At 41.3% G+C, this 26,164-nt stretch overlaps 4 protein-coding genes across 7 annotated transcripts; 2 read left to right on the top strand and 2 right to left on the bottom strand.

The window, feature by feature from the left end:
- Window positions 1–1,179: 1,179 nt before the first annotated feature.
- Window positions 1,180–6,895, top strand: LOC112562285 (matrix-remodeling-associated protein 7-like). The gene is made up of 3 exons (XM_025235435.1): window positions 1,180–1,441; window positions 6,226–6,352; window positions 6,601–6,895. Exons 1-3 carry the CDS (start codon window positions 1,439–1,441, stop codon window positions 6,795–6,797), a joined length of 327 nt encoding a protein of 108 aa, XP_025091220.1. The 5' UTR covers window positions 1,180–1,438; the 3' UTR covers window positions 6,798–6,895.
- A 2-nt stretch (window positions 6,896–6,897) lies between these two features.
- LOC112562284 (caltractin-like) lies at window positions 6,898–9,968 on the top strand. The gene is made up of 5 exons (XM_025235434.1): window positions 6,898–7,342; window positions 7,509–7,647; window positions 7,994–8,139; window positions 8,393–8,522; window positions 8,924–9,968. The coding sequence occupies exons 1-5, from the start codon at window positions 7,304–7,306 to the stop codon at window positions 8,962–8,964; spliced, it is 495 nt and encodes a 164-aa protein (XP_025091219.1). The 5' UTR covers window positions 6,898–7,303; the 3' UTR covers window positions 8,965–9,968.
- Window positions 9,969–11,149: 1,181 nt separating this feature from the next.
- Window positions 11,150–15,028, bottom strand: LOC112562282 (protein usf-like). Of its 2 annotated transcripts, none has more exons than XM_025235430.1 (4): window positions 14,882–15,027; window positions 13,743–13,951; window positions 13,167–13,448; window positions 11,150–12,187 (listed from the first exon to the last, which is right to left on the bottom strand). In XM_025235430.1, the coding sequence occupies exons 2-4, from the start codon at window positions 13,941–13,943 to the stop codon at window positions 12,002–12,004; spliced, it is 669 nt and encodes a 222-aa protein (XP_025091215.1). In that variant the 5' UTR covers window positions 13,944–13,951; window positions 14,882–15,027; the 3' UTR covers window positions 11,150–12,001. The 2 variants fall into 2 exon arrangements, with proteins under 2 accessions (XP_025091215.1, XP_025091213.1); XM_025235428.1 differs by having other exon boundaries at window positions 12,047–12,475; window positions 14,882–15,028.
- Window positions 15,029–16,183: 1,155 nt separating this feature from the next.
- Window positions 16,184–19,264, bottom strand: LOC112562283 (protein usf-like). Of its 3 annotated transcripts, none has more exons than XM_025235432.1 (4): window positions 18,789–19,264; window positions 18,338–18,561; window positions 17,789–18,070; window positions 16,184–17,329 (listed from the first exon to the last, which is right to left on the bottom strand). In XM_025235432.1, exons 2-4 carry the CDS (start codon window positions 18,536–18,538, stop codon window positions 17,144–17,146), a joined length of 669 nt encoding a protein of 222 aa, XP_025091217.1. In that variant the 5' UTR covers window positions 18,539–18,561; window positions 18,789–19,264; the 3' UTR covers window positions 16,184–17,143. The 3 variants fall into 3 exon arrangements, with proteins under 3 accessions (XP_025091217.1, XP_025091218.1, XP_025091216.1); XM_025235433.1 differs by having other exon boundaries at window positions 18,919–19,264; XM_025235431.1 differs by having other exon boundaries at window positions 16,187–17,329; window positions 18,744–19,262.
- Between the last annotated feature and the right edge of the window lie 6,900 nt (window positions 19,265–26,164).

Raw genomic sequence — 26,164 nt, 5'->3', positions numbered from 1 at the left:
GAAGCGAACAACTGAAGTGATGTGTACAATTTCTTGGTGTAATAAATGTCTCTAATGCACTTTGTTGCGTTTGTGATGTCTTGGTGTGCAGTTTCATATTGTGTTGGCCAACAGACAGGATTGTCACACCACACAATCTGACATGTACATTCATTGACAACACACAATGAAAAGGATCATTTTCCTTTTGTGGGAGCTTCTCTATCCAGTGCGATATCAATATAGAAACCACAGAAACCACATAACCTAACTGAAATTTGGGGGATTCCACAGTTATCTGCGTTGAATTCTGCCACGTATTCATCCAACTAAGATCTTGTAATCATCTGTCAATCAACCACTTCATAATTATGAGTCAAGCTTGTCCCTAAGTGTCATACATGGCATCAGTCGTGTCAGTAGTAGAAGACTTTTACTCTGATCCTCGTCTTACTTGTGATGTTCCTTCTCTAACTGTTGAGGATTGGAGATGAAACTTGCTGTCGCATCTAACTGCGTGTCATCCCGCTTGGCTTGCAAGTTGACGATGGTTGCAACGAAGGGGAAGAGAACAGTTGCCGCCACACATGTCCCCATCTCACTCTCCTCTCAAACTCTGACACCAGCATTGGCCGCACATAGTAAACACCTCAACATTAGCTCGGATTTCCTTGTTCACTTGATGCCATCAGTAACACAAAGCGGGTAAAATAAAATAAAAATAAATATGCTTACATACAAAATTAAAATACGCAACATAGTAACTTCCCGTTAGACGACAGGAATATTTGAGAAAAATTGATAGGTTGTGTATATCACGCTGTGTTTAATTGTTACTGTATGTATATCTACCTGTTGATAATTGTTACTTTATGTATATCACGTCCACGTTGTTAGTTTTTGTGGCAGGTAAGTGCTGACACCTATAGCGGTAATTTCGGCAAGTGGAGGAAATCCCCGACAGCCTATTCTATGAACTGGCGTCACATTCACAGAAAATGTGTGTGGCCTGGGTGGGACCCGAACTCGAAATCTTACGATTCCGCTGTTGTGACACAATGTATGTACGCCTACATCCATACACAATTATGCGCGCACCCGTATACACACACGCTCACGCACGCACCCCACCACCACCACACCACCACCACCACACAGCTCACAGCACGTTTCCACGTATACAGTCTCGTAGTCAAGCAAACAAAACACAATGGGGGTCTCCGGGCAAAGACTGTTTTTACGCCTGCTCTCCCTATACCCCACCCTGGTCTCCTGTGCCAGGTAGCCGCTTGTCTCACCTGTACCGTCCGCCCAGTGGATGATCACCTGAGCTGTGAGGATCGTGGCAGACGCTCTGGCCGACACCACCACAGTCTCGCCGACTCCTTGAAGTGGTGCAACTCTCGTCTGCTCGCTCGTCGTGCGCCCTTGAGACACCTACGGCCCTCCGACCGTCGTCATGGTGAGTCCGCAAGTTAGTTTGCGCGCGTGTGGAGTATGTATGGGTGTGCGTGTTTGAGTGTTGGTGCGTTTGTTTGTGTGTCTATGTGCGTAAATGCTTGTGTGAGTTGTGTCATCCCACCTGGACTGATTATTTTAATTAAGCTGTCGACCTGCTGTCTGGGCGCTCATTTTGTGGGCGAGCAATGAGTGTACAAACATCTTATTTTTAGCGCGAGTAGCGAGTAGGACAAGTTATTATTACTAAAGTGCAGATGGTTCAAAGCTCCCATGCCCCTAGTCAATACACTTTGCTTTACATTCCTGGACAACTCGCCCATCCGTCCAGTGAGGCTTATTGACGATCACGAATGACAGCAGGTCATTGGAAAAGAGCCTCCTCCAATTATTACGAGGGTGAGATAGTAAGTTTTTGAAATATCACGTGTTAGTGATGGTAAAGCAGTGACTGTAGGAGCACGGCAAAGTGTCAGTAGTGAGAGTTCGTCGAAAATGCGATGAAACAGTCTGTTGGTTGGCTGACAGGGAGATGGTCAGTTGGTCTGTTGGCTGATAGAGAGATGGTCAGTTGGTCTGTTGGCGGACAGGGAGATGTTGGTCGCTAGACTGACATAGCTTGGTTACACTAATGACACTATGGGGGAGGAATTAAGGGTCATTAGGTCAGCTAATGATCAACTGATGTAGTTGAGGGGTATAGCGATTTGGTAGTCAGCTGCTATAGTTGACTGGTATAGTGATGAGGCATTCACCTGCATACAGTTTAGCGATGATTCATCATCTCACTGTCCGGGTAACAAATACTTTCATCTCAACGCCCGCCAGTGAAATTCATGATAAAGCCATAATTATTTGTTGTCAGAGAGAGCTATTGTGTAACAACCTGCAGTGATGGGCAGAGAGAGAGAATGAAGGAAGGATGCTTGTCTACTTTTATAGTTCCTGGACAGGATTATTTTCTTTTTGCGTTTTTCGTTTAGAAAAAATACTCACTTTAAGTCTGATCTCGGCAAAATGAAATCTTAAAAAAAATTAAAGGTTTCAGACACAAGCTGGTAAATATCTGCCTTGTTGACCGTAAACCAACGGTTTCAAAAAGCGGCGCAGGACGGTTTGTCAGCAACGGGCTTTAGAGAAAAAAGTGAAGCCAGAGAACAGTTAGACATCTTGGAAACTCTTGTCACACTGTTTGTGTTGGGATTTCTAAGTGCAGCCTGGTTTTTCCAGGCACGAATTCCACAATCTGAGTCTGTAGAAGGGTCTGGCACTCAGGTCTGGTACTCAACACATATCAGTGTCTACTTTTACTGGACTGGCTGATCTGTGACTGATAACACAACACAACACCTGAAGTTGTTATCACACAGAACCACTGAGTCTGCCATACACAATGAGTGCTAACTGATGTAATACTGTACAGAACTGACCAATGTGTCTACTACATCTCACTGTTAATGTAGGTTGTGTGTGTGTTCACTGCTATGCTGTTTTACAGAAAATTTAGAAAATTCGCTGATAAACCAACAAAATATGAACCAGTCCAGACAATTAAAATATTGCCTACAAAGTATAATTTTCGTGTCAGCACCAAGCAGGACTTACATCCTTTAAACCCGTTTGTGTATCTTTTTTGCCGAGGGTGAGGACAGGACGAAAGATTCTCATTAACTTTATGTCGAGGACCCTCAGGGTCAAATTTAATTAGAAAACTACGGGAAACAAATGATCAGCGAAGGAAAGAAAAAAAAAAAAAAAGAAGAAGGGGCTGGGCAGAGGAAAGGACCTGAGAATGTATCTGCTTATCAGCGCGTGCACCAGGCGGCGGTGTGACGGACCACATTAAGGTGCGCCTGGTGTTAGAGAGACTAGTGGTGTGTCGACAAGGTAAACAAAGAGAAACATTTCGTGGAACCACGCCCACTGCAATACTCCCATGTGAATAGATGAACCTCCCCTATCGCCATAACAAACCAAGGAAAGGGCAGGTCACACTTTTCTCCAGATGTCAGAGATCGGTTCTAAAAAGGTAATAATTCACTGGAAGGCCTTTATTCAGGATTCCTGCTGACCTAGAAACCATAATCCCAACACCTTATTATGACTATCCCCACAATCACTTGCTCTGTGGTCGTTTTTCAAAACATGTTTTCCTAAAGCTGAAACATCAGATATGTGGCGAACGTCCACAATTATGTCATCGTGAGTGAAGGAAAGTTTATTTAAGACTACAGTTAGATGAAAGTTTGTGGAAGCCGACACTCTCGGTGGTGTAGTGGAGGCTTAGAAAAATATTCAAGAGGCTTGCAAAGGAGATTTAGCAGTCGTGCCTGTGACACTCGTATTCCTTACCTCAGTCTTACACACACACACAGGTCTCCTGGCCTTTCACAGTCGGTGATATCGCTTCTATCGGCCATTACACGGCCCCCCGACCCTCCTTCTGTCCCCCTTGTCTTTTATTCTCCCTCCTACTCGTGGTGTGCACTGGAGCTGTTTATGTGCTGGCTGCACGGCACAATGGAGGGACTACTGGGGGGTAGCTGTAAACAGAGTTAGTGGTGGAGGGAGGGGAGTAGGTGTGGTGGGTGTGCTCACCGCGAGGAGTTCGATCCGAGGTGGATGTTGATGTGGAAGTTCCAGTCTTCTGACTTCATGGGAGGGTCACTGCGTTTGTAGCTGTACACTGGAGGCTGGTTTCTACCTTTTAGTCTACAGGTATGGCTGCGGATCCACGCCACAGGATTAAGAGAGATTATGAAATGAACCGTAAATTCAAGTTAAACACTGACGATAAGCCACAGATCTTCAAAAATACGTAGTGTGTGTGTTTGTGTTGTGTGTGTTTGTGTTTGTGCTTGTGTGTGTTTGTGTTTGTTTGTGTTTGTGTTTGTGTGTGTTTGTGTTTGTGTTTGTGTTTGTGTTTGTTTGTGTTTGTGTTTGTGTTTTGTGTTTGTGTTTGTGTGTTTGTGTTTGTGTTTTTGTGTTTGTGTGTTGTGTGTGTGTTGTGTTTGCTGTGTTTGTGTGTGTGTGTGTGTGTGTGCGCTTGAGTACACTTGAGTCAGGGACATCACCACACTCGCCAGCGCCAGTCTGTTGTCGACCATTCCCTGTACTGGACCTTCCCTCGAAACTGACTTTAAAGTCTTTAACACTAAAGATCATTTTCAAGTGTATGTAATTATCCGTTTTACCTTTGGAACCTATTTTTCTATACATTGTTAACGCATGATAATTAAAATTATTCATTAAATGTACCCTCAGCCTGCCTGTAACTTCAACGGGTGGGGTGAGATTAATCAAGGAAAGTAATTAATACACGACCAAAGGAGAGGATTGGTGTCTGTCCCCACACACTGTCTCCTTGATACGAGGAACCACTTCTGTTCATTGCCGTCGCTAGGAATCGAGCGAATGAATATCAAAATGTCATCAGACAGAACAAAACACCATAAATAAACATGGGTGAGCATGGCTGCATTGAAACTCTTGTATGAATGACTATACAATTCCGTTCATAAACGATTTCACACAAGAGGTAGAGAGAAGAGTTAAGCCTCCTCAAAGCTGTTCTTAGGTTTGTTCTGTCCTCTGGACAGACTACAGTGTAAGACTTACTTAAGAAAACAGGAACAGCCCAACATGGGTGGTAAAGACCCAGTGTTCGCCCCTTACTACCCCATTGTTCATACCTTCAGACCAGTTCCTGTACATTTTTGTTTTTAAGAACTGTACATGCTCACCCAGTTGTTCGGTCGCACCTACTGTCCGTAGTCAGGTTCAACATAAATCTCCACCTTTCTTAATACCTGGCCAATCTCATTAGGAACTTGTGCTTATGTCCGTGATCTCATGTCACGAGTCGCTACGAACCTTGTAACACTAGGTGGGTGGCGGCAGGAATGTTATTAACGAATCTTCTTGCAGATATACCCCAGACCTGTCCTCCCACCACCTTCATATCTCTGGACACCACACAAACACCCGATATCTGCCCCTGTCCATGTGTAGTAGGGTTCAAATCATTTATTTGGGCTTGACATAAATGTTTACTCTGTGAAAGGCAAGATTTAAAACACTTATCATCTACATTCACAAAATGCAAAGTAGACAGCTGCGATGAGGAGACAGATTTTTTCCTCTGGCGTTGAGCACATCAAGGGGTGAGCTCAGAACCACATGTCTGTCTATTGCGATCAAGAATGAAAACTTTAAGATATCTTAAAACTATGATGGTAGTGTAGATAAATGAGGCTGAACTGTTTACATGTGATCACAGTTTATAGCAGTAAGTGTCACATAAGATCAACATTATCTGCTCTGGAAATCTCAGATCACTTGTGCTGGATATGTTGATTTGTAAATTGTCTGATTTTTTTAAGATTTAAAAAAAATTATCAGATTGATGTCGATGAGTGAGAAGTAATAACACTTAATGCGACTGTAACCGATACAGCAATGTCCTCACTGCCACCGGCATGTACAGGACCTGTCGGCGCCTTTGAAGTGCAAGTAATAAACTCGGTGACGCAAGGCACAGGACAGGTGTCCTCAGGCTGTCTTCTACCTGCTCAAACTTTACAGCCACCCTGATGTCGGACAGGTGCAATCTAGTCTCGTGCAGTGGAATGCACGGGTCACACAACCCGTTTTGTAAACATACAATTTATGTTTTTAATACCTGTATGTATTCATTGACCTAGGCGACAGTTTGTTATAAGCGTAAATACTTGTTTACCTGGATGAAAGTTTGTTGTCCTAATACTCCTTTTCCCGATGTACCACCAGGCTGATGAAGAAATTGTAGAGTCTGCTCTTACAGAGACAGAGGACAGGCCGCCCTCAGCGGCGAAGTATCTTGAACCTGGTGAACCTGGTGAACCCGGTGAACCCGGTGAACCCGAAGTTGAGGCAGGTGAGCAACAGGACACACAGAAAATGTTGGGGAGGGAGAGGGGACAGGAGGGCTTTTCAACTTCTAAAGGATGTTTTTAAATTAGTTTTTATAGAAGGATAATTGTGTTAATTACAGAAAATCTGGGCCGTTAATCTGGACTCATTTTAATGCCATTTCTGTGAAACTAATTTATTCTCACCATCATCATTACATCTTCACTGTGAGCTTTATACTATACATGTACTTGTTTTTGTCCTCGGATTCAGAACAACAAGTAGAACAGTCAAAGGAAGAACCAGATTCAGATTCAGACAAGAAGAAATCAGGGTCTGAAGATGAAGGGTCTGATTCAAAATCAGAGAAGAAAAAGAAGAAGAAGATAAAAAAGTCAAAATTCCGAGGAAAAGTCAAAAGAAGGATCCGATTCGGAATCAGAGAAAAAGGAAAAGAAATCAGGGTCTGAAGAAGAAGAAGGGTCTGATTCAAAATCAGAGAAGAAAAAGAAGAAGAAGAAATTAAAAGAAAAGACAAAATCTGAGGAAAAATCAAAAGAAGGATCCGATTCTGAATCAGAGAAAAAGGAGAAAGAAATCAGGGTCTGAAGAAGAAGAAGGGTCTGATTCCAAATCAGAGAAAAAAGAGAAAAAAAAGAAGTTAAAAGAAAAGTCGCAATCCGAAGAAAAAGAAGACTCACAGGAAAGGTCCGATTCAGAATCAGAGAAGAAGGAGAAGAAGAAAAAGTCGAAAGAAAAGTCAGATTCTGAGGAAAAGAAAGAGTCGGAGGCAGGGTCCGATCGTGAGAAAAAGGAGAAAAAGAAAGAAAAGAAAAGCAAGTCGAAAGACAAGCAGAAGTCAGAATCGAAATCAGACTCCGAGTCAGACGACCAAGAAAAGCAGAAATCCACAGAGAAGTTCCAGTCCAGGTGACGGAGGGGACAGGAGCGACACCAGCCTCAAGGGCCGGCGACAATGGCGCTCCCCTCAACCTCACGGAGGAGGAGACTGAAAGTAAGCACATTGTGTTTGTCACATGATGGCCCTATAATAATAATTATAATAATAATAATAATAATAACAACAACAACAACAACAACAACAACAACAACAACAACAACAACAATAATAATAATAATGTGTTGTTCCTCTAAAAGTCACCTGCTTGTCTCTACCACAGCTTTTCAGGCCTTGTTCGACATGTATGCCGAAGAAGACCAGAAGATCAGCAGGAAAGGCATCAAGCTCTTTTCCGATACATGGGCGAGTGCGTGACGACGAGGACGTCTGTCGATGGCTGCAAGAAGTGGACAAGGATCGTGAGTGCTCGTGTTCTCGTGCAGTCTGGCTGCGTGTCGTGTCACCTGACCACCCTCATCCATGTACAAATGATGCTGCATGAACTCCAACTGTCCATCTTATCTTTGTTCTAGAAAATAATCAGAAATATCAGTCAAGATCGTGCTTGTATCACCAATTTTCTGCGGAGTGCAGTGTGAATGATTCACGAGTGGATGTGGTTGAGTGAACCAGAGACTGGACGCCGCTGTTGATATTTGGAAACAGATGAGATTTCTGGCCATGTAGCTGTAGTTCCCAGCCTCTGCTTGTTGGTGCAGTCTCAATATATGTTTTATTTGTGATAGAGCTGTTGATGTGTTTCAGACGATGGCAGGTTTGACTTCAGTGAGTTCTGTCGCCTGTACAGCACCAAGCGGGAACCAGAAGACAAGCGGCGGGAGGAGCTGTTGCTGTGCGTCAACACAGTCTTCCCCTCCAACGGCAGTAACGACATGCTGGACCTTCGTAAAGTGAGGATACAACTCTCACCATCCTGACCTTCTTCACAACACATTCTCTCTCTCTCTCTTCAGACCTTGGTCAACTGACAATTTACAGATTTCTTTATCTTCCCCTCCCCCAGCCCCGATGTCAGCTCTGCTGGGTGTCCATAGCACGGCTACATGCATCTCCCACTATTGGACCAGGATGATTAATAAATGACTTTTAATTTGCTGTAAGGAACCACTGCAGATTGATTACGACCCCGTTCGATGTTAACAGGTGAAGGCCACCATGAAGCGAGTAACCATGGGCCTGCAGAGAGAGAACACCCTCAACCTGTCCAGCCAGGAAATCGATGATGTTCTCGAGCGTTTTGATAAACACAAAGGCAACCAGATTTCTCGACGTGGTAAAGATTTTATACTTTGTATTAAATATTTTTTGTAACCCACATAAATTTTAACAACACAGATTTGTAGTCACAAACACAACAGATATAATAAACAGTTATTTGAATCGCTAACGTTTCACGGATGACACAAACATTAGATATAGTGAACAACAGCAACTTTTTACTTATCTGACAGAATGTATAGGTACTGTCAGATTAGACAAGATGATCTCAGGTAACAGACTGCAGGGAAGGCAAGTGCGAGCTGTAAAACTTGATTATGATGGAGGCTTTACTCTTAAATCAGTACTAAATTTTTATTGTCTTAGATTACACTTCCAGAAATACCTTTAGGATGTTATGATATAGTTAAATAATTTTGTATCAATACAATCAAAGTTTGTTTTAAATGCTTTCAGAATTTGTTGACTTTCTGATCAACACAAGCAATGGAGAGTGAAATGATTTGTGTATAACCATCATGCACTAAACCAAGGTGGTCCTCACAACAGCATCCATATCACGTGTTCTCATTTACACTTCCACATAAACAGATGGGAAAATGTCATAACAAATTCTTGGTAGCAAAACAGTGATGTTCTGCAGACAATATTTGAATAAGGCTGGAATCAGGGAAAAGTTGCTTGTCTGCTCTCATTATTGTTGTTTACTTTCAGTGGTGTGTGATAAAGCAATTTATAGTAATTTCTTTTTGCTTAGGAAGATGGAGGTTACGTAGTATTTTGTACAGCAAATATTCTCAGAAAATTTTACCTCAAAATTTGAAAATATTGCGATTTTTTTGGCGATATATTTAGCCAAAAGCTGACTACTGAGTCACAATATGCATGTCTGTGTGCATGAACATGAGCCAGGCTTTGATATACTTCCACATCAGTCTAAGCAAATGCTTGTTATGTGCGGCAAACTCTGCATTAGTTGTTCTACCATTACATATTTAAGAAGACAAGAGTGAGGCCTTTCATTTATAAAGTGCCATAATGATTTCATCAACTTTACAGACAATCTCAATGTACAGTAATATTTTCATTACTTCCTTTTAACTCCTTAAAATTGTTAACAACATAGAATATTGTTGGCACCTGGCCAAGTTATTTTAAAAGTTTGTAAAACTGAAACCTGGAATCATCACTCATGTTTGTGCCAATGTAGTTTGTAATGAAATACCTGTGCTTGTATCAAATAGCAGTATTGAAAGCAGATTCTGTGATATTTTTACTTAAACATTGCCATTTGCACTCTGAGTGTCTTAGATTATATAAATGCTGCTTTGTGTTAATTTATATGTACACAGGTATGCTTTTAAAACAGCAGACATCACAGTTGAGTGGTGTGCTTTCATTGCATTAACCATACAATTTATAAAAAAATGTAAATGTATACTGAGAGAAAATATTTTGTAAATACATAAAATTTCTTGAAATAAAAAAAATTCTGCAAATATTTCAGACACTTGTTTGATGATGTCACATATGTTTATTTCTCTGTTTACTTTAATAGGGAAACATTTGATCTGATTTGTAAAAGAGAGAGAGAGTGCAGATCTCTGTATTGATCATAATTCCCAGGATACAATAACCATAGTTCTCAGGATACAGCAATAGCAGCCAATATGCAAGTCCTGGTGAAAAGTATATTATCCAAAATTTCATTTCTTAAGCAAATACTATAAACTGGATTTGTACCTAACACGAAAATATAACATAAAAATGAAAGAAATTTTAAGCTTACTCATCAACTAAATATATGTTCTAACCCATAAAAGCAAAAGAGTTTGGTCACTGTGTTCCATGTGTCACCAATACAGTGAGGGTTGGCTATCCTGGGTTCAGCTCTTATCTCAGGTATCTGCTTACACGGCTGGCTGCCTTGGTGTAAAACACCAATTCCCCCCTGTCTCTTAAAAGGGTTAGAGTTTGTATGTCAGAATGACAAGGCGCCAGCAGCAGTCACTAATGAAAACAATCTCTATAGTTACATTTACCTGTGTGCACTTTATTTTTGTAATAAGAAATTAAACTTTCTGTACATTATGCTAACTGTATGTTCTGCTTCAAATGCTGCTCTCTTTTTTGATTCACAGCCCAGAGACTTGATGCTACAATGCTAAGCATATTAGTCTTGAGAAAATGAGAACATCAGTAGCTGTGATAATACTTTTTATACAGTTTTTTTAAACAATGCATCTTAAGCTGTATAATCTAAATAACATTCACATTGAACAAAATTGCTGAACTGTTTTTACACAATCTCATTACCCTTAAAGAGCACAAAGTTCTTTGAAGAACATTTTAATGAGTCATCATGAGCATTAATTATGTAGCTGTATACATGAACTGATCTAACAGCTCTGCATCACCAAGAATCAGCTTTACATCAGACAGTGAATATATTCCTCATTTTTTTAAGTGCTGCTGCTATTCAATGGTCACATGACATTGATAATTAATAAATGCTGTGTACTAACTAGTAACTATTGTGTGCAGCAGCTCTTCAATACTAACGATGTACCTTTTTGCAGTCTGCACTAGCCTGTATTTGTGTGCATATGTATCTGTGCATCCCAGAGAAACAAATTAACAACTGAGAAAGCATATAATAAGAAATCACTTTCACTCACAGACTGAAAATTTCAGGTACTTTTATTATTTGCAAATCAAACACTGAAACAGAAGACTGTACCTGCAAATTTTACAATTTGTAACTGAAAAAAATGGATCAAGATTTAAATTTCTATATAAATGAACTGTTTATTATTTTCACTATGTAAAAATATTTTGCGTGTGGTTTGTTTCTAAGCTGCAGCCAGCTTATGCATGTCAGTAAGCATCAATACATTTCCTGTAACACACAACTAAGCTGGTTTGTTTTCGTCCCAATTACAATTAAATGCTTTCAGTTTTTCTACGTGATTCATTCCACGCTACTCAATAAAGTCAAACTATGCAGGAATTGATTTCAAATGGCTTACTAAGCCGGCAACAGCTACATAATCAATTTCTGTGATGTTCTTGGACAATGGATATACAGCCTCAATATTAAGGGTCTTGACTGTGAATGTCAATATTTGATGGCTGCTTTTGCGCTAAAAGATGTTTGCTCAGGTTGGTGAACTGGTATATTATGGTATCTCTCAAAAGACAAACTGCTTACCATAGAAACAATACTGACTTTGAACACAAGTTCACACTGATTAAGGAAGGATAAAATAACTCATAATTAGCATACAGATTTTTCAAAATAAAATTATGCAAGATAGCATAATCACCAAGAGGCATTTTTTTAAGCATTCTGAAAATCAGGTGGCGAACAATGACTTCCAGAACATATGCTGCTACATAGCAAGAACCAGAATAAGGCATTTTAGTCCAAAACATTTCATACACAATCTTTAGGATAATCTGACAACATTTTGCTGTATAAAGTCTTGAAAATGTGATGTGCCAAGAATTGAAATGTTGACATTTTCACAAACTTCACAGGTTGGACTTGAAAAACTGATACATGCGCTCAAAGCTGAGCTTGCACGCTGCCTCATTATAGTTGGGAGAAGTGCGATTGGTGAAGGCATGGGCCGCATGGTACACATAGAACTCATGCTTTACTTTTGCCAGCTTTTTCTTTAGAGCTTTCTGGGCTGTGGGATCTGAGAAACCAACTGCCTAGAATCAAAGAAAAAATAACACTATTTCAATCAAACAATTTAATTATTTTTAACCTGAAAAAATTGCAGCCTGTAACCCAACAGGAGGACTTCACAAACTTCACAGGTTGGACTTGAAGAACTGATACATTCGCTGAAAGCTGAGTTTGCAAGCTTCCTCACTGTAATTAGGGGACTTTGTGTTAGTAAAGGCATGACCTGCAGGGTACACAAAGAACTCATGCTTCACATTGACCAGCTTCTCCTTTAAGATTTTCTGGGCTGTAGGATCTGAGAAACCAGCCACCTGCAGGTAAAGAAGGGTAAACTGTTAGCAAAGGGAGAAGAAACCATTCTCAAAGTGTTTGCATTTGGCTGATTATTTTTTTTCCTGAACAGTGATCCTTTCCACCTTTATTAACACTGATGTTCCCCGAATATAGATTTGCTTACAGTGCTGTAATGTATAGTTTCATAGACAACAAATTATTACAGGTTTAAAATCATCCTTATTTATTATCACTATTTTCAATGCCAAGACCCATGACTGTTTACCATGTTCAGATAGTCAACTCAGGAATGGAAAAAATGAGCATAAACTTGTATATTCTGTAGAATGCTGACATGGGAGTTGTTTATGATACACTCATGACATGGCAGCAGTTACTTTCAACTATATCAATTATCAGACCATAGCCTTTACTTACCCCTCACAAGATAAAACATTTTTTTTTATAACAGAATTTTTAATTTGTATCTAAATGTGTACAGGCATTTTATGAATGTTAATGGATGTGTGCTTAAAATAATGTTACCTGAAAAACATGCAATACACTGTGACAGACTGCAATTTGTCAATGAAACATTCTAAAAGCACCTTGTGTGGCACAACAGAAGTAAGATGTGTCTGGTCTTTCATATTTAAATTTAGATGAGATTAAAAAAAAGGGACAGTGCATTGAAATATGTCTGAAATCTGATAGGGTAACACCATTTACCTGGTCTTGGTCACCAAAGTGACACTGTAGTGGGATTTTAATGGTGCTCACGTCACAGAGGTCCGGACTTGGAATACCATAAAATGGTGCTGCAGCATCCACTTCAGGCACAAGAGCTGCAGCAGCAAAACTGAGGGCACCCCCCATGCAGAAGCCTGTCACACCCACCTTGCTGCAGCCCTTTTCTTTCAAGAACCTGGCACATGCAGCAATATCTTTGACTGCACCTGACCAGTCTAAGTTGCCCATGAGGTGTCCTGCTTCTTCATTGTCTGTAGCAACCTGTAGACAATATGACACACAGTTCAGTGCATTCTCTTGCTGGTAAGATAAATAAAGGTTGTGTATTATTTCTTTCCATTAGTGCTTCCTTTTCTTGTTGCAGATCATAAATAATTAAAAAAATCTTGCTTTTTTACAGGTGCATTTCTGTTAACTATTTTATTTATCTGCTATTCTCTTATAGCCCTCTTTGAAATCCCTTTCCTCATCCCCTGTACAAAATACACCGTCCAACATGCAAAGTCCAAAATGGTGACACCATCTCTCACAGGAAGATATATCTCTACGCCTCACCTTTCCACGGTATAGGTCTGGCACTATGGTGACAAAAGAACCCTCCTCTGAGATCTGCTTGGCCTCATCTTGTATCTGCTGGTTCATACCCCACCACTCCTGCACTACCACTACTCCCTTTTTGGTCACTGCTGGATCACCGAACAGCACAGTTGGCAATGGACCCAACTGGTTTTCTGATGGAATCTCCACTCGACTCATTCTCTCTTCTGTTCACAAGAGTTAAGTACTTTGTGACTTAAAAATGACAAATAATTAATGTTTATATCACTAGCTTAAACATTCTCTCCATGGCATTTATTTTCAATCTTTCTATAATCTATTTTGTCAAATTATTATGAATCAAAATGAACATTTGTTCATACAGAAATAATTTTTAAAATACAAAATTAATGGACATAGTGGAGGGGAAACTAGCAGTTAATGTTGGTTTTCCAAAGGTGAGCAACTACGAAGTTGTCCTATAGCTAACAGCTGACTGAGAAGTCATGTGTCCTTGGCAGGAAAGATCAATAATAAACCTCTAGCATTCAATTATATAAAACAAATGACAAATACATTAAGTTTCAAAAAGGACACACTTTCCCTATATTACTTTAAAGACAATAGATTTTCAAAAACAGTCTGGTTTTAGGAATGGTATTTGCAACGCATGCATGATACAAAATGTACATTTTAATTATGCATGGGAGTGCAAGAGGTAAGGGGCGGTAAGATTTCTACACAATTTTGCATTATCACGATCACAATTAGCAACGCCTTGAACTGAGTAGGTCAGGGTTAAAATACAACTGTAGTGGTGCACACTATGTAGTAAACATCAGTCTCATGTGATTTTAAATTTATATTTGTAATTGAGCCAATTAAGCAGGTGCCAATAGTGATACCATGTGATGTAAATACTACACTATCCATGACTGCATGAGCATAACAACGTATTGTTATGTATCTAAAGGACCCCACTACGCAAATACACAGCAACATCGCATAAACACTCGCTGCTTGACACCTACATCATACGACCAGTCAGTGCTCGCTGCCACAATATTACAGTAACTGACATCTGACACATTAATAACAACAATAAAACATCAAAGTTATTGCTCGCAAAGTCATTCACTGAAATGCTAAAATCTCACCTCGTGATTCAAGCAAATCGTCAACGTATGTAACTGCGAAGCCGGCTCGCTGACCTTGCGCAAGGGAGATAAACAGAGCAACGCTGTGACGATTGCCGCCCTTGGCCTGAGGTGGTAGCCTTGACCTGTGTTGTGTTGGCGGAGAGAGTATAGATATAACTGTATGAATGTAGATATGTTCTCTCTGGTATGGTCTACATTTCACCAAGGACGTGGATAGGTGGATTGCTGTCTGCCTGCCAAGACTAACGCTCAGCCTCTTGCATAGTTCTCCGCTGTAAGTCTCGGCGAGCCATAACAAAGAATGTAAATAAACCGGAAGCTATGTCGTCTAATGCCTCGTTTTAGTAGCTAATCTGAAATCTGAATAAACCGGAAGCTATGTCGTCTAATGCCTCGTTTTAGTAGCTAATCTAAAATCTGAATAAACCGGAAGCTATGTTGTCTAATGCCTCGTTTTAGCAGTAAGCTCGTCTGCCAGCTGTCTAGGGATATAAGTTCGTGATTTCACGGCCTACTGCGTACTGTGTAGGCACTGTGTGTGCATGTGTGGTATATATATATAGTGAGGGCAAACACAATCTAGACATTTTGTAGAGATCAAATAATTAGAACAGTCAGCAGACAGGATGGATCAGAGTTGGAATTGCATGTGTATGTTATTATTTAGTCTAGGCTGTGAATATCATTGTCCAACAGTTGAAGATCATCGTTACTGGGTGTCAGTTCTTGAAGTCAGCAGCACCTGCGCTGCATGACTATGCATGCTTGCACCTGTCTAGGGTCAAAATTAGGTGTCAAAGAGATAACAGTTAGAGGATGGTAATGCACTAAGTTTAACACCGGTCGACAGTTGGAAAAAAAAAGCACCATGACCCAAAGCTAACTGCAACACAAGCTATTCTTGCTGAAAGGAATTTTATCATATCCGTGTTGTATTTGACACTGTTATATATTGGTAATGATATTCGGATTTAAGAATACAGCTGATCGCGAATTGAAGAAATTAATAAGAAATTTTATATAAGAAATATATACCAGATATATATAAATATATGTACCATATAAGAAATATGTGGTTATAACTCAATAGTAACAGTACTTGCACGAAAGAAAGTGCAGCATATAGAAACATTCACCAGGGAAAATGTTATGATATTCCGATAATGTCATTTCACGATGCTGTTTTCCAATCAAATATTCAATTTTGCAAAGGACCCATTATGTAATTTTAAGAATTTATGCATATGTTTCAGAAAGAAAAGCAGACATTCTTCTGTAAAATTTGCTCCAGTCATCTACAACTTTTTTGTATTAATCACATTTATTACAAGGCTTACAAGGTGGCTACAAAAAGCAACTGTGACACATGTAAGCGGAAACATGTAAGCTGTATAAATGAAGCAGGAGTCAACTACTCAGGGTTAGCACCAAAGATCAGTTTGAAGAAATACAAAACAGCAGAACCCATGCCTCACAATCAATCATCCCTTTAACAAACACAATAAATTTAACTGATCCTACCATAAGGTACTTTTAACAGATGACAATAAATCTTATCTCTGTAGCATAGTGAACTTAATTTTCATGAAGTCCTTTCTGCAAAAGTTGAATTTTTCAGAAGATCAAGATTTGTATTTATATAACTTAATCTTGTAATTTATCACTGAAGCCAGCCTTCTCCGTTCTACCGAGTCTTCAAGTCTACAAGCAATTCAAAAAGAAAGGAGAAAAAAAAGTGTACATAAATGAAGATCAAGTGTAAACAGCTGATATGGTCGAGTCATATTAAAGCTTGTTGTTAATTGTTAATAATTTTTAAATTAAATAAAATTTTTAAATAAAAGCAAGCTGTAAAGATAATATATATCTATAATACAGTGTAAATTGTTATTTATAATAGAATGGACAGACCTTTTGATATTTAAAATTCAATAATTTGCCTATTTTAATACCATTTTTGAGTGACAACGTCTCTAGCATTATCGGTAAACTTAACTCACAGAGGTCATCGACAATACAGATGTGTTTCTGTGTTGTCGCAAATCTCCATCCTTCAAAACTGTCAAAACAAGTTTGATGAAACTGTGATGATTGTTTCTTCAGGCATTCCCATCAAACCAGTCTTTTCATAGAAGTGCTTTAAATGACTTCATAGCAGAGGTTGGGTGTGTAGAAGCCAATGACTATTTTCTCACAAATAGGTGTGTTTGGACAAAATGAACTAGTCTTTCACGGACTGCTTGCAAGGATCTGAGCTGTTCACAGGTGTGTTTGAAAGAACTTGACAAGTCGCTGAAAGCTGAGCTTGCAGTTCTCTGGGTGGTAGTTGGGTCCAGTCTCGTTGGTGAAGGCATGGCCAGCACCTTTGTACACGTGGAACTCATACTGACACTTCAGCTTCTTCTTCAGCTTTTCTTGAGACTCCGGATCAGAGAACCCCATCACCTAAACATTGCAGGTGAACATAACTCCCACAAATTAGATGGACAGATCTATTAATTACTAGGTCATTGTTTTCCTTCTCCCAATATTTATTAACAATAAACTTTTCTTAATACAACATGCATGAGCGATTAAAGTTATTGCACTACAATGTAATAACAAATGACACGCATAGATTTTCATTATTCAAGATGAAAGATCTCACGTTCCTGATATTGTTGTATCCAACTGTTTTTATTTGAGGCAGTAAAACATACATAAATCTAAATGGTTCAGAAAACAGGTACTTAGTAAAGTAGCTTATACAGGATAGTATAGACAATAAACAGAATAGCACAAGAGACTAGAGATATAAAGAATTTGATAGTGAGGCACTTTAAAAGGATAAGATTGTAAATGTGAAGAGTTCATTTTTTCCTTCTTTTCGGATAAAAATAGTTGAGGAAATCCAGAGATGTTTACCTGGTCATTGTCACCAAAGTGACACTGCACGGGGACGGCGATCTTGCTGACGTCACACAGGTCAGGGCTGGGGATGCCGTAGAAAGGTGCCGCAGCGTCCACCCCTGGCACGAGAGCCGCGGCTGCCAGGGTCAAGGCACCTCCCATGCAGAAGCCAGTGACCCCCACCTTGGTGCAGCCCCGCTGCCGCAGGTACCTGACGCACGCCTCGATGTCTTTGACGGCACCCGGCCAGTCCAGGTTGCTCATCAGGTGGTTGGCGTGTTCGTTGTCCGTCGCCACCTGCTCAGGTGCAACAAAGCGAGTGCAGTCACGTGTGTAAAAAAAAAGTTAAACACATATCAAAATAAATCTCTGTGTGTGTGAAATCCAAAAACAAGAGTGTTCTGTTATTACCGAGATGTTACGGTTTCTTTGCAAACAATACTAAGGTCAAGAGCACGAACACACACACACTAAGGTCAAGAAACACACACATATTTAGAATAATAGTCAACACAGCAAATGTCACAGAAAAGGTCACAAATCCTCTATCGGCATCATCTTTACCTTTCCTCGGTACAGGTCAGGGACTATGGCGACGAAAGGTCCCATGGCGGCGATCTGCTTCGCCTCGTCTTGGATCTGCTTGTTCATGCCCCACCACTCCTGCAGCACCACCACCCCTCTCTTGGTGACGGAGGGGTCGCCCACCAGCACCGCCGGCACCGGCCCGCTCTTGTTCTCCGACGGCACTGCGACCTTGCTCATGGTGCTGGGAGTGACGTCACAGGCTGCCAGTCACACGGAGACGGTGACGTCATTAGAAAGCTAGTCACGTGCTCGTCTGTCATTCTGGTGACTGGAAGTCGGCAGTAGGTTTGTCGGTCGTCGTCGTCGTCGTTGATACATTGTGAGAATATTCAGGACTGACGAACAAGTAATTTTTTAAGCCACACACACGCACATCACTCACCGAAGTCGCTGAAAGCAGCTCAGTCCGTTAAAGCAGTTTACTTACTGTACACTCGAGGCTCTGACGGGGACCTTATATGGCGGTCACATCAGGACAAGCAAGGGCAAGCAATCAGCAGAGAGAAGCTTCAAAAGATTCTCTCCATACCTGACCGGCGGCCGGCGTGGAGGCTTACCTCTCGGCGGGACACCCGCGTCTTCCTGGATTTTCTCACGAAATCTGTCAGACGACACTGTCTTCTGCTCTAAATTCCCGGAAAAGGTGAGAGGTAGCTGGAGGTATGGAGGCAGGGGGTGAGGGAGGGGTTTGCCTCACACGCCACTACCATCAGACACTCGCCACATGCGTCAGAGCTCAAGTGTTTCAATAATTCTCGGTGTTGGTTTGTATTCTTTCTTTTCTTCCTGAGGGAGGCTGCAGTGGGTAAGTGGTAAATGGTCCCTTTGTGTTCAGTCTCTAGATGTTTCCTGGGCGTTGTATTATTTTATTAGCCTCTACATTGTTAGTCTGTGTGTGTGTGTGAGACTAAAGCAACATCTACATCTGTTAAAAAATGTTTTTCTTTAATGAAGGTAACGACACTGTGAACGTTTTACGAGCACACACATGCCAGCACACAACAATATCCAGTTAACGACTCGCTCTATCTCTCCCACTCTCGTAAGGTATGAGAATAATATTTCATACAATTATTCACATCATTTAGTATGTACAAAGTTTTCAAAGCTTGAGTTAGGGTTAAGGATAATTTGGCAGATTTGTTTGGATACCCTCATAGCTTGAAACATTAGGCGAAAGTTGTTTACCAACATTATTTTCACTGTTTATTAAAGAACTAACTGTTGAAATCCGTCACAGAGGTCGCCATGAGATCCAGCTGTCACTCTTTATACTTGGTGGTGACAGAATTATTTTCAGATGTTGTTATTGGACTTTAAAATAAGCTGAATATACACACGAAATTGCAAAGCCTCTCAATAATTTTGCTAACTCCTCTAAATCAAAAATTGCTGTATATATATAATGTGCATAGAAGTATACAGCTGTAAATACAACAACAATAATAATAATAATCATTTCCCCACACGAAGATGAGCTCGATGCGCTTCACAAGAGACCAGGGGCAGTGGGGGCAGAGGCCGTGTGATATATTCACAATCAAGTACAAACAAGCACAACAAACATATAACAGCATGCATCGATTAGCAATACAAGAACACGAAGGAACGTGTGGGTGTGTTTTTGGGGGGGGGGGGAGCAAGGACAACAGGATGGTCCATCTCCGAATGAGATGTGATGTCCAGAATGCAGATATATCCAGCGGTAGATATAATTATTTATCTTTGGTTGTAGGAAAAGTCATGACATATTTTTCTGCTTTTTAAAAGTTGATTATTTATATCAAAAACAAAGATAAATCAATGATATATTGTTCAATAACCTTTTGCCATATAACTGCCCACCTTTTTCTTCTTCAAACTTGTTGATACTCAGATTCAGCCCATGTTATTGCATGGCTCAGAAGTTTGAGGATATCTGCTGATACCGATATAATTCAAAGAATACAGACTTTTACTATGAAAAACTTTTTAAGGATGTATTTAAGATCAGCTAATATGATGGCGTATGGTTGTTGTTCCTGTTCGTCCTTTTTGTAACACTTTTTTTGTAGGCCATGCAGTTCTCGAGATGCAACTGGCAGTCATCTGCCAAACGTCCACAGATCCGTACAGCTTGGTCTCGAGGGTCATCGGTGACGGTCTGACCTCTGCCCTCATTTCCTGGAGGAGCCTACACTACTGTTGGATGTGCTCCGTGCTTTGAACTCCATCTCCACAGAAGACACCGGGGATGTGGCAGTGGGGATGGTGGGGATGGTGGGGGGTGGGGATGGTGGGGCGGGGGTCTGGAAGGGTTTCATGAAAGCAGCAGTGACCTGGGTGACCTTCGAGGCAGTTTGAAATAGGTCAGACACCCTAACCCCCAATTGGCACACACACACATGCTTGACTGACAAACAAGTACAGGTGTCAGAAGCCGTTGTATGTGCAGGGATTTTTTTTTTTTGCAAGGGAGAGAACTCAAAGTGTCGAAAAGAGAAAAGAGAACGCTTCTCTCCCTTTACAGACGCTGGTCTATGATCCTGAAATATTAGAGTTACTGGCACGCGCCTACAAAACTAAGGCATTAGAAAAAAAAGCTACCCCCTCTGACGTCCCTACTTGCAATACAGACATATTAGCATGAAAGTTAGCAACAATGACCTTACTTTGGTTTGATTTGTGTCAAGGGTCAATATCTAATGTTAAAGTGTAATGTGACTTGTGAGCTTGGGCCTGTCAACGTGAGAAGCATATCCTTGCGCCAAACATATCTTCAACGGTTTGGTATTAATGTAAATGAAAGAGACAGAGAAAGGAGAGGACTTTGACTCAAAGGAAAGAGCTGAATGGTTAAAACTAGCCAACACGGTCAAATGTTTGTGAAATATATACAATGCAATATATACAATGCAATGTAATAGCTGCTTGTCCAGTGTAATGCGGGGACAGTGTAATGCTAGTAATAGCTGCTGATCAGTGGACGAGGGATCAATACCACCAATATGTTGATAGGCGATATTTTCCACAAGAATAATATCATTATCTGGAGTCATACCGTGTTTCTGAACAATTAGATTAACATTTAATTTTGCACAATAAAGTATTTGTCTAGGTCCAGATCGTGGTATGTGCGTTTTACTTTCCAACGTGTGGTGCCTGATTCCGATCTCACTCATAAGCCAGCCTTTATGAGTTCAGTACACAACAAACAAACCAAGATCCCAAGCAAGCCAGAAGCGTATCATGAAAGTCGCCAACACTGGCTGACAGCTTCATTCGCCCATAAAGGCAATCAATCCATCAACCTCCTGTGGTTCCGTGGAGAGATTCATTGTGGTCTAGTCGCCATGTTCAGGTGAGAGAGGGATTCCATGTTGTGTGGAGTCTGAATGTGTCCAGGGTCTGTCTTGTGCATACAGCAGGGCCACCGCCACATCCTTACAGGGCTGGACTGGCCTCGCTCTTGGAAAGACAAGGAATAATAATGTTTAAAAACTAGCGAGAAAGGATAGAACGAAAGAAAGAGAGCGATACGACTTAGAATAGAAAGAAGGGTAACAGGAAAAGGAGAAAAGGACTCCGTGTGAACACTACTACTACTAAAAAGAGAAGAAAACGAAGAAGACTACGTTCCTAGCAAAGGGTTGTCTGTTAGCAAAGTCTTCAGTTAAAACAGAACAGACACAAGGAGGGGATGCTCAGTATGAGGACCTAAGTTGTAAACAAACAGCAGCAGCAACACACCAGACAACGAAGGGAGGCGGCAGTAAATCTGTTTCCGTGCTGCTGACGTCAGGCGCGTGTTGTGCCACAAACCGTTGCCGGTCAGCACGACAGAGACTTGTAAAAGAGAGAAAAAAAAAATGCAGAAACCTTTGTTAAGTTTTGTTTTGTAAACATTGGCTTGTTTGTCTGCGTGCGGATGTACACTAGCAGGTACGAGCACAGTGGTGAGATGAACTGTCAGATTGGTTGCCATACACGAAAAGACTTCATCGTCTTGAATCGTCTCCTCCTCCCCCACCTCCACAAGACAACAACAACATTGCAGAACTCGTCGTCACGACATCAGGCAGCAGCATTGAGACACAGTCAGCTGTCATCAACGACGACGCAGTTCTTTAGTGATGACGTGAGTGCATCGTCAACCTGCTCATCACCAGTTCCATCCTGTGCACCTCTGCTTCCTGCACTAGACAACTGCCGACACAGGTGACGCACCCAGCGTTTGATTGAATTCATTTGTCCGCATGGTGGGTGTCACGGCGATGATCTGTCATCATGGTTGCTCCGGGTATGTGGGGTGGACAGGAGGTTATGCCACTTGCAGATGGAGGACTACTGGGTGGACACCGTTTGGTGTCAGTGGCATCGCTCACTCCGTGTCTTTGTCTGCGGGCAGCATCTAGGGACAATCAAGTCCCTCATGTCGTAAGTGTGATGACATTCATGTCCCTCATGTGGTAGTCTGACAATCAAGTCCTTTATGTCATAAGTGTGATAACTGTCACTCATGTTGATGATTATGTCCTTCATGTTGTAGTCTGATGACAGGGACATCCCTCATGTAGCGCGTCGGACGTATTTAACTTGAGTTGAAAAAATTCGATAAAAAGAATCAATAAAGACAGGAATGAATTTTCAAATATTCCTCTCTCTAATTCCCTGTGTAAGTGTTTGAAGGGGTGGTGGCTAATGATCGATACCTTCTGGGTGCTTTTTAAATAAAAACACACCATGCAGCTCAGTATCGACAGTGTATGTTTGAAAATTAAACACCGCTAGTCACAAACAAATTAAGAAACCTCCACTCCAAAAGTAGGAAGGAAGACATTTTACAGTGATCCGTGGAACAAAATCAAATCCAACACCATCAAAGGAAACTTGAACTTTAAAATATTCTTTGCTTATTCACCCCTGGTAGACAATAAACATGGTCAGTTTGGTAGCATATCGTGATGGAATGAAACACGAGCGATGGGGTTTGAATCGACTGGTGTCCACATGACAGGATTCAATAGACACTGCGGACAAACTAACGAAGCGGAGAGATATCATCATGAACGGGATATTAGTTCGTGATATCATACTGTGGAGTGTGACCTGACCTGATTTGCAACTGCGTGTTCTTCGTCTTTTGAAATAGTGAAGACTGAAACAATTGAGTCAGTTTAACGGTGACTTTTCATCATCACCATCCATCGTCCATCATCCATCATCCATCGTCCACCATCCATCCATCCATCCATCCATCCATCCATCCATCCATCCATCCATCTCCTCCTCCTCCTCCTCCTCTCCTCCTCCTCCTCCTCATCATCATCATCATCATCATCATCATCATCATCATCATCATCGTTGTCGTCGTCGCCGCAGTCGTCGTAGTCATCATCATCGTCATCGTCAGAAAAAAAAACTTCGCTATTGGCGTCAAGCATTTAAATAAATCGACAGGCAAACATGTCGGAGCTCAATGCGCGCGCTGGGGACAATCAATATTTGTGTGGAGAACTCATTTTGCCGTCAATCATCTCACACAAAGCATTTTCTACATTGTGTGATGACAAGGCTTGTGAGGGATGAACAGAAAATCCAGTTCATATCTTTCAAACCAGGAACAGGCTGACGGGGCAGGTTACATTTGAAAACGATGATGTTTGAGAAATAACATTAATCCTAGACAGATGCGTTCTTGCAATATAGTCTTGTAAAAATGAAGACAAAACCGAAATGATCGCACAAAGAATGTTCTGGAGTCGGTCAAGGGAAAGGACTACTACAGGAGGATAACGTTCAAAATCCCTGCAACCCCTCAACTTCTAGTTCATTTGTTTATTTCTTCTCCTTCGACTTCAGACTGTCATCTTTGTAGTCAGGTGTCTCCCCGCAACACGTCCTTAATGTCACATGACCCAAGGGTCACACCAAGATAACAGCCAACGTTCGCCAAGCTCATTACGTCATGGCGTGAAAACCAGTTGCGGGCGTGGGTGACCTTTGTCACCTTTACTGCTGGCTGGTCTTCGGCAAAGTTCCACTGGAAATCCATTGTCGCCTTCTTCCTCAGAAAAAGAAACCCGGTGTTGCACCAAGAGGGATGAAGATTTGGGAGAGGTCAGGAGCACAAAAATAATAAAGGGCCAGAAATGTGGACACCATTCAAAAACCACAACGTTCAATAAAGCAATATGGATGTCAGTCACTGATCTGATGAAGCGTAGTCTTTTTTTTTTAACAAGGCTTGTTGATTTTCCCTTAGAATTCCTCAAAACTGTATCCAAAAACAAAAAAAACCCAACAAAAAACAAAAACAAAAAAAACAAACAAACAAACAGAAAAAAACCCACCAATCTCATGTGTCAGAACCATCACCCTCAATATCCATCAGAAGCTGTAAAAGGTGGCTGGCTAATGTAGCAAATGTTGTATTTTCAGAAAGATCGAAGTTGACAAATTGCCTGGAGCTATAAATGTCAAGCTTTAATGATATCGTATTAGTAGACAGTGTAAGGTGTGCACGACATTGCAGCACATAAACTAGTCTAGTATACACTAATATAAACAGGCGCTCCTTCACATCTGATAGCATTGAACTGTAGCGACATCTGTAGGGCTGGATGTACTTTCTACAGTTGTGTAATGAGGCCGGCCACAGGTGCCAGAGACCTAATTCTTTCAGTAAACGCAGGGCATTATTTTTAGCAACGCAATCGGTTGACCTGTGTGTCCAGAATAGTGAACAGACGACAGAGTGGACACACACGACACACAGTGGACACACGCGGAGGGTGAGTGACGTCCGGTGTGCACGTCACGCGCGTGGTCCCACCTGCGAGCCAAGGCGACACCTCGCCGTTCACCTCAGGTACGGCTTGCTTATCGCTGGAGGCCAGTCGATTGTGTCGGCTCTTATCCACTCTTATCGTGGAAATTCTGTTGCTGGGGTGATTTGCTTAAAACATATGTCATGTCTGACAGACTTCACTGATAATAATCGCACATCGTGGCGCGCGACAGTTGCAGGCAACGATATCTGGAGCCTCGTTGCTCGTGTCTCGTGTTGCAAGGTGAACCCTCGTGAGCCGTCTGCTACCACCATGTATTCATTTCTGGCCACATAAACAACACGTGCTATCAAATCTGCCAAAAGATAATCGTTGATTCTGATTAGTCTCTATTTGCTGCCACTCGGGTGTGATGTCATACCCGGACAAACGGAGTCTGAACTGGTTTTGGTACAACGGCAACTCGACAGCACTCGACTAAAGATTTAAAGTCGCTGGATGAGATCAATGATTTAAAAAATAAAAACCCACAGAACTTGCAAGTGTTTCACGGCATCGGGGTTGTGGTGGAGTAAAAGTCTGTTTATTGGGTTGGTTATGGACGATAACGTCACACCCATTGCTGACAGCAACGAGCGCCTTGATTGGCTACGTTCTTTCGTGACGTAATTTGATCGATAATGGCCGTTGACTGGTGCCAGACGCTGGAACTCTGGCTGAGTGAAAAGTCGTAAAAGTGTTTAGCAGTCTCGGGTGCCAGACAAAAGACTGAATTAGTTCATGTCACACATTACCTTCGTGACAACTAGTCTGGAATTGTCTTTCCCTACAATCCTTTGAATTATTTTCACCTGGAAGATCTTTGTGTGGCTTTACAAATTTGCAGCAAAGTGTAAGAGAAGGAACAAGTATTTGTGAAAGTGTCGAAAGTTTGGGTCTTGAACCCCGATTAGTGACGTGAGATAGATGTTGCGATGAATGGGACAATAACTAACAGTCTTATTCCAATGTTGCATTTCAAAACCTCAGCAAC

Source organism: Pomacea canaliculata, linkage group LG4 (genome assembly GCF_003073045.1).
Source record: "Pomacea canaliculata isolate SZHN2017 linkage group LG4, ASM307304v1, whole genome shotgun sequence".
Lineage (NCBI taxonomy): Eukaryota > Metazoa > Mollusca > Gastropoda > Architaenioglossa > Ampullariidae > Pomacea > Pomacea canaliculata.
The sequence above is the reverse complement of the archived record's forward strand: the minus strand, read 5'-3'. Positions and strand labels throughout refer to the sequence as shown.

What these genes read in the sequence shown, in the direction of transcription:
- LOC112562284 (XM_025235434.1), top strand. Translation starts at nt 7,304, where the DNA reads ATGGCGCTCCCCTCAACCTCACGGAGGAGGAGACTGAAA. An exon ending in CACGGAGGAGGAGACTGAAA is followed by an intron (nt 7,343 to 7,508) that starts GTAAGCACATTG and finishes TCTCTACCACAG; the next exon opens with CTTTTCAGGCCTTGTTCGAC. An exon ending in CAACCAGATTTCTCGACGTG is followed by an intron (nt 8,523 to 8,923) that starts GTAAAGATTTTA and finishes AAATGCTTTCAG; the next exon opens with AATTTGTTGACTTTCTGATC.
- LOC112562282 (XM_025235428.1), bottom strand. Translation starts at nt 13,943, where the DNA reads ATGAGTCGAGTGGAGATTCCATCAGAAAACCAGTTGGGTCCATTGCCA. An exon ending in CAGACCTATACCGTGGAAAG is followed by an intron (nt 13,449 to 13,742) that starts GTGAGGCGTAGA and finishes TATTGTCTACAG; the next exon opens with GTTGCTACAGACAATGAAGA. An exon ending in ACTTTGGTGACCAAGACCAG is followed by an intron (nt 12,476 to 13,166) that starts GTAAATGGTGTT and finishes CTTTACCTGCAG; the next exon opens with GTGGCTGGTTTCTCAGATCC.
- LOC112562283 (XM_025235432.1), bottom strand. Translation starts at nt 18,538, where the DNA reads ATGAGCAAGGTCGCAGTGCCGTCGGAGAACAAGAGCGGGCCGGTGCCG. An exon ending in CTGACCTGTACCGAGGAAAG is followed by an intron (nt 18,071 to 18,337) that starts GTAAAGATGATG and finishes GCACCTGAGCAG; the next exon opens with GTGGCGACGGACAACGAACA. An exon ending in ACTTTGGTGACAATGACCAG is followed by an intron (nt 17,330 to 17,788) that starts GTAAACATCTCT and finishes TGCAATGTTTAG; the next exon opens with GTGATGGGGTTCTCTGATCC.
- LOC112562285 (XM_025235435.1), top strand. An exon ending in TGAACCCGAAGTTGAGGCAG is followed by an intron (nt 6,353 to 6,600) that starts GTGAGCAACAGG and finishes CCTCGGATTCAG; the next exon opens with AACAACAAGTAGAACAGTCA.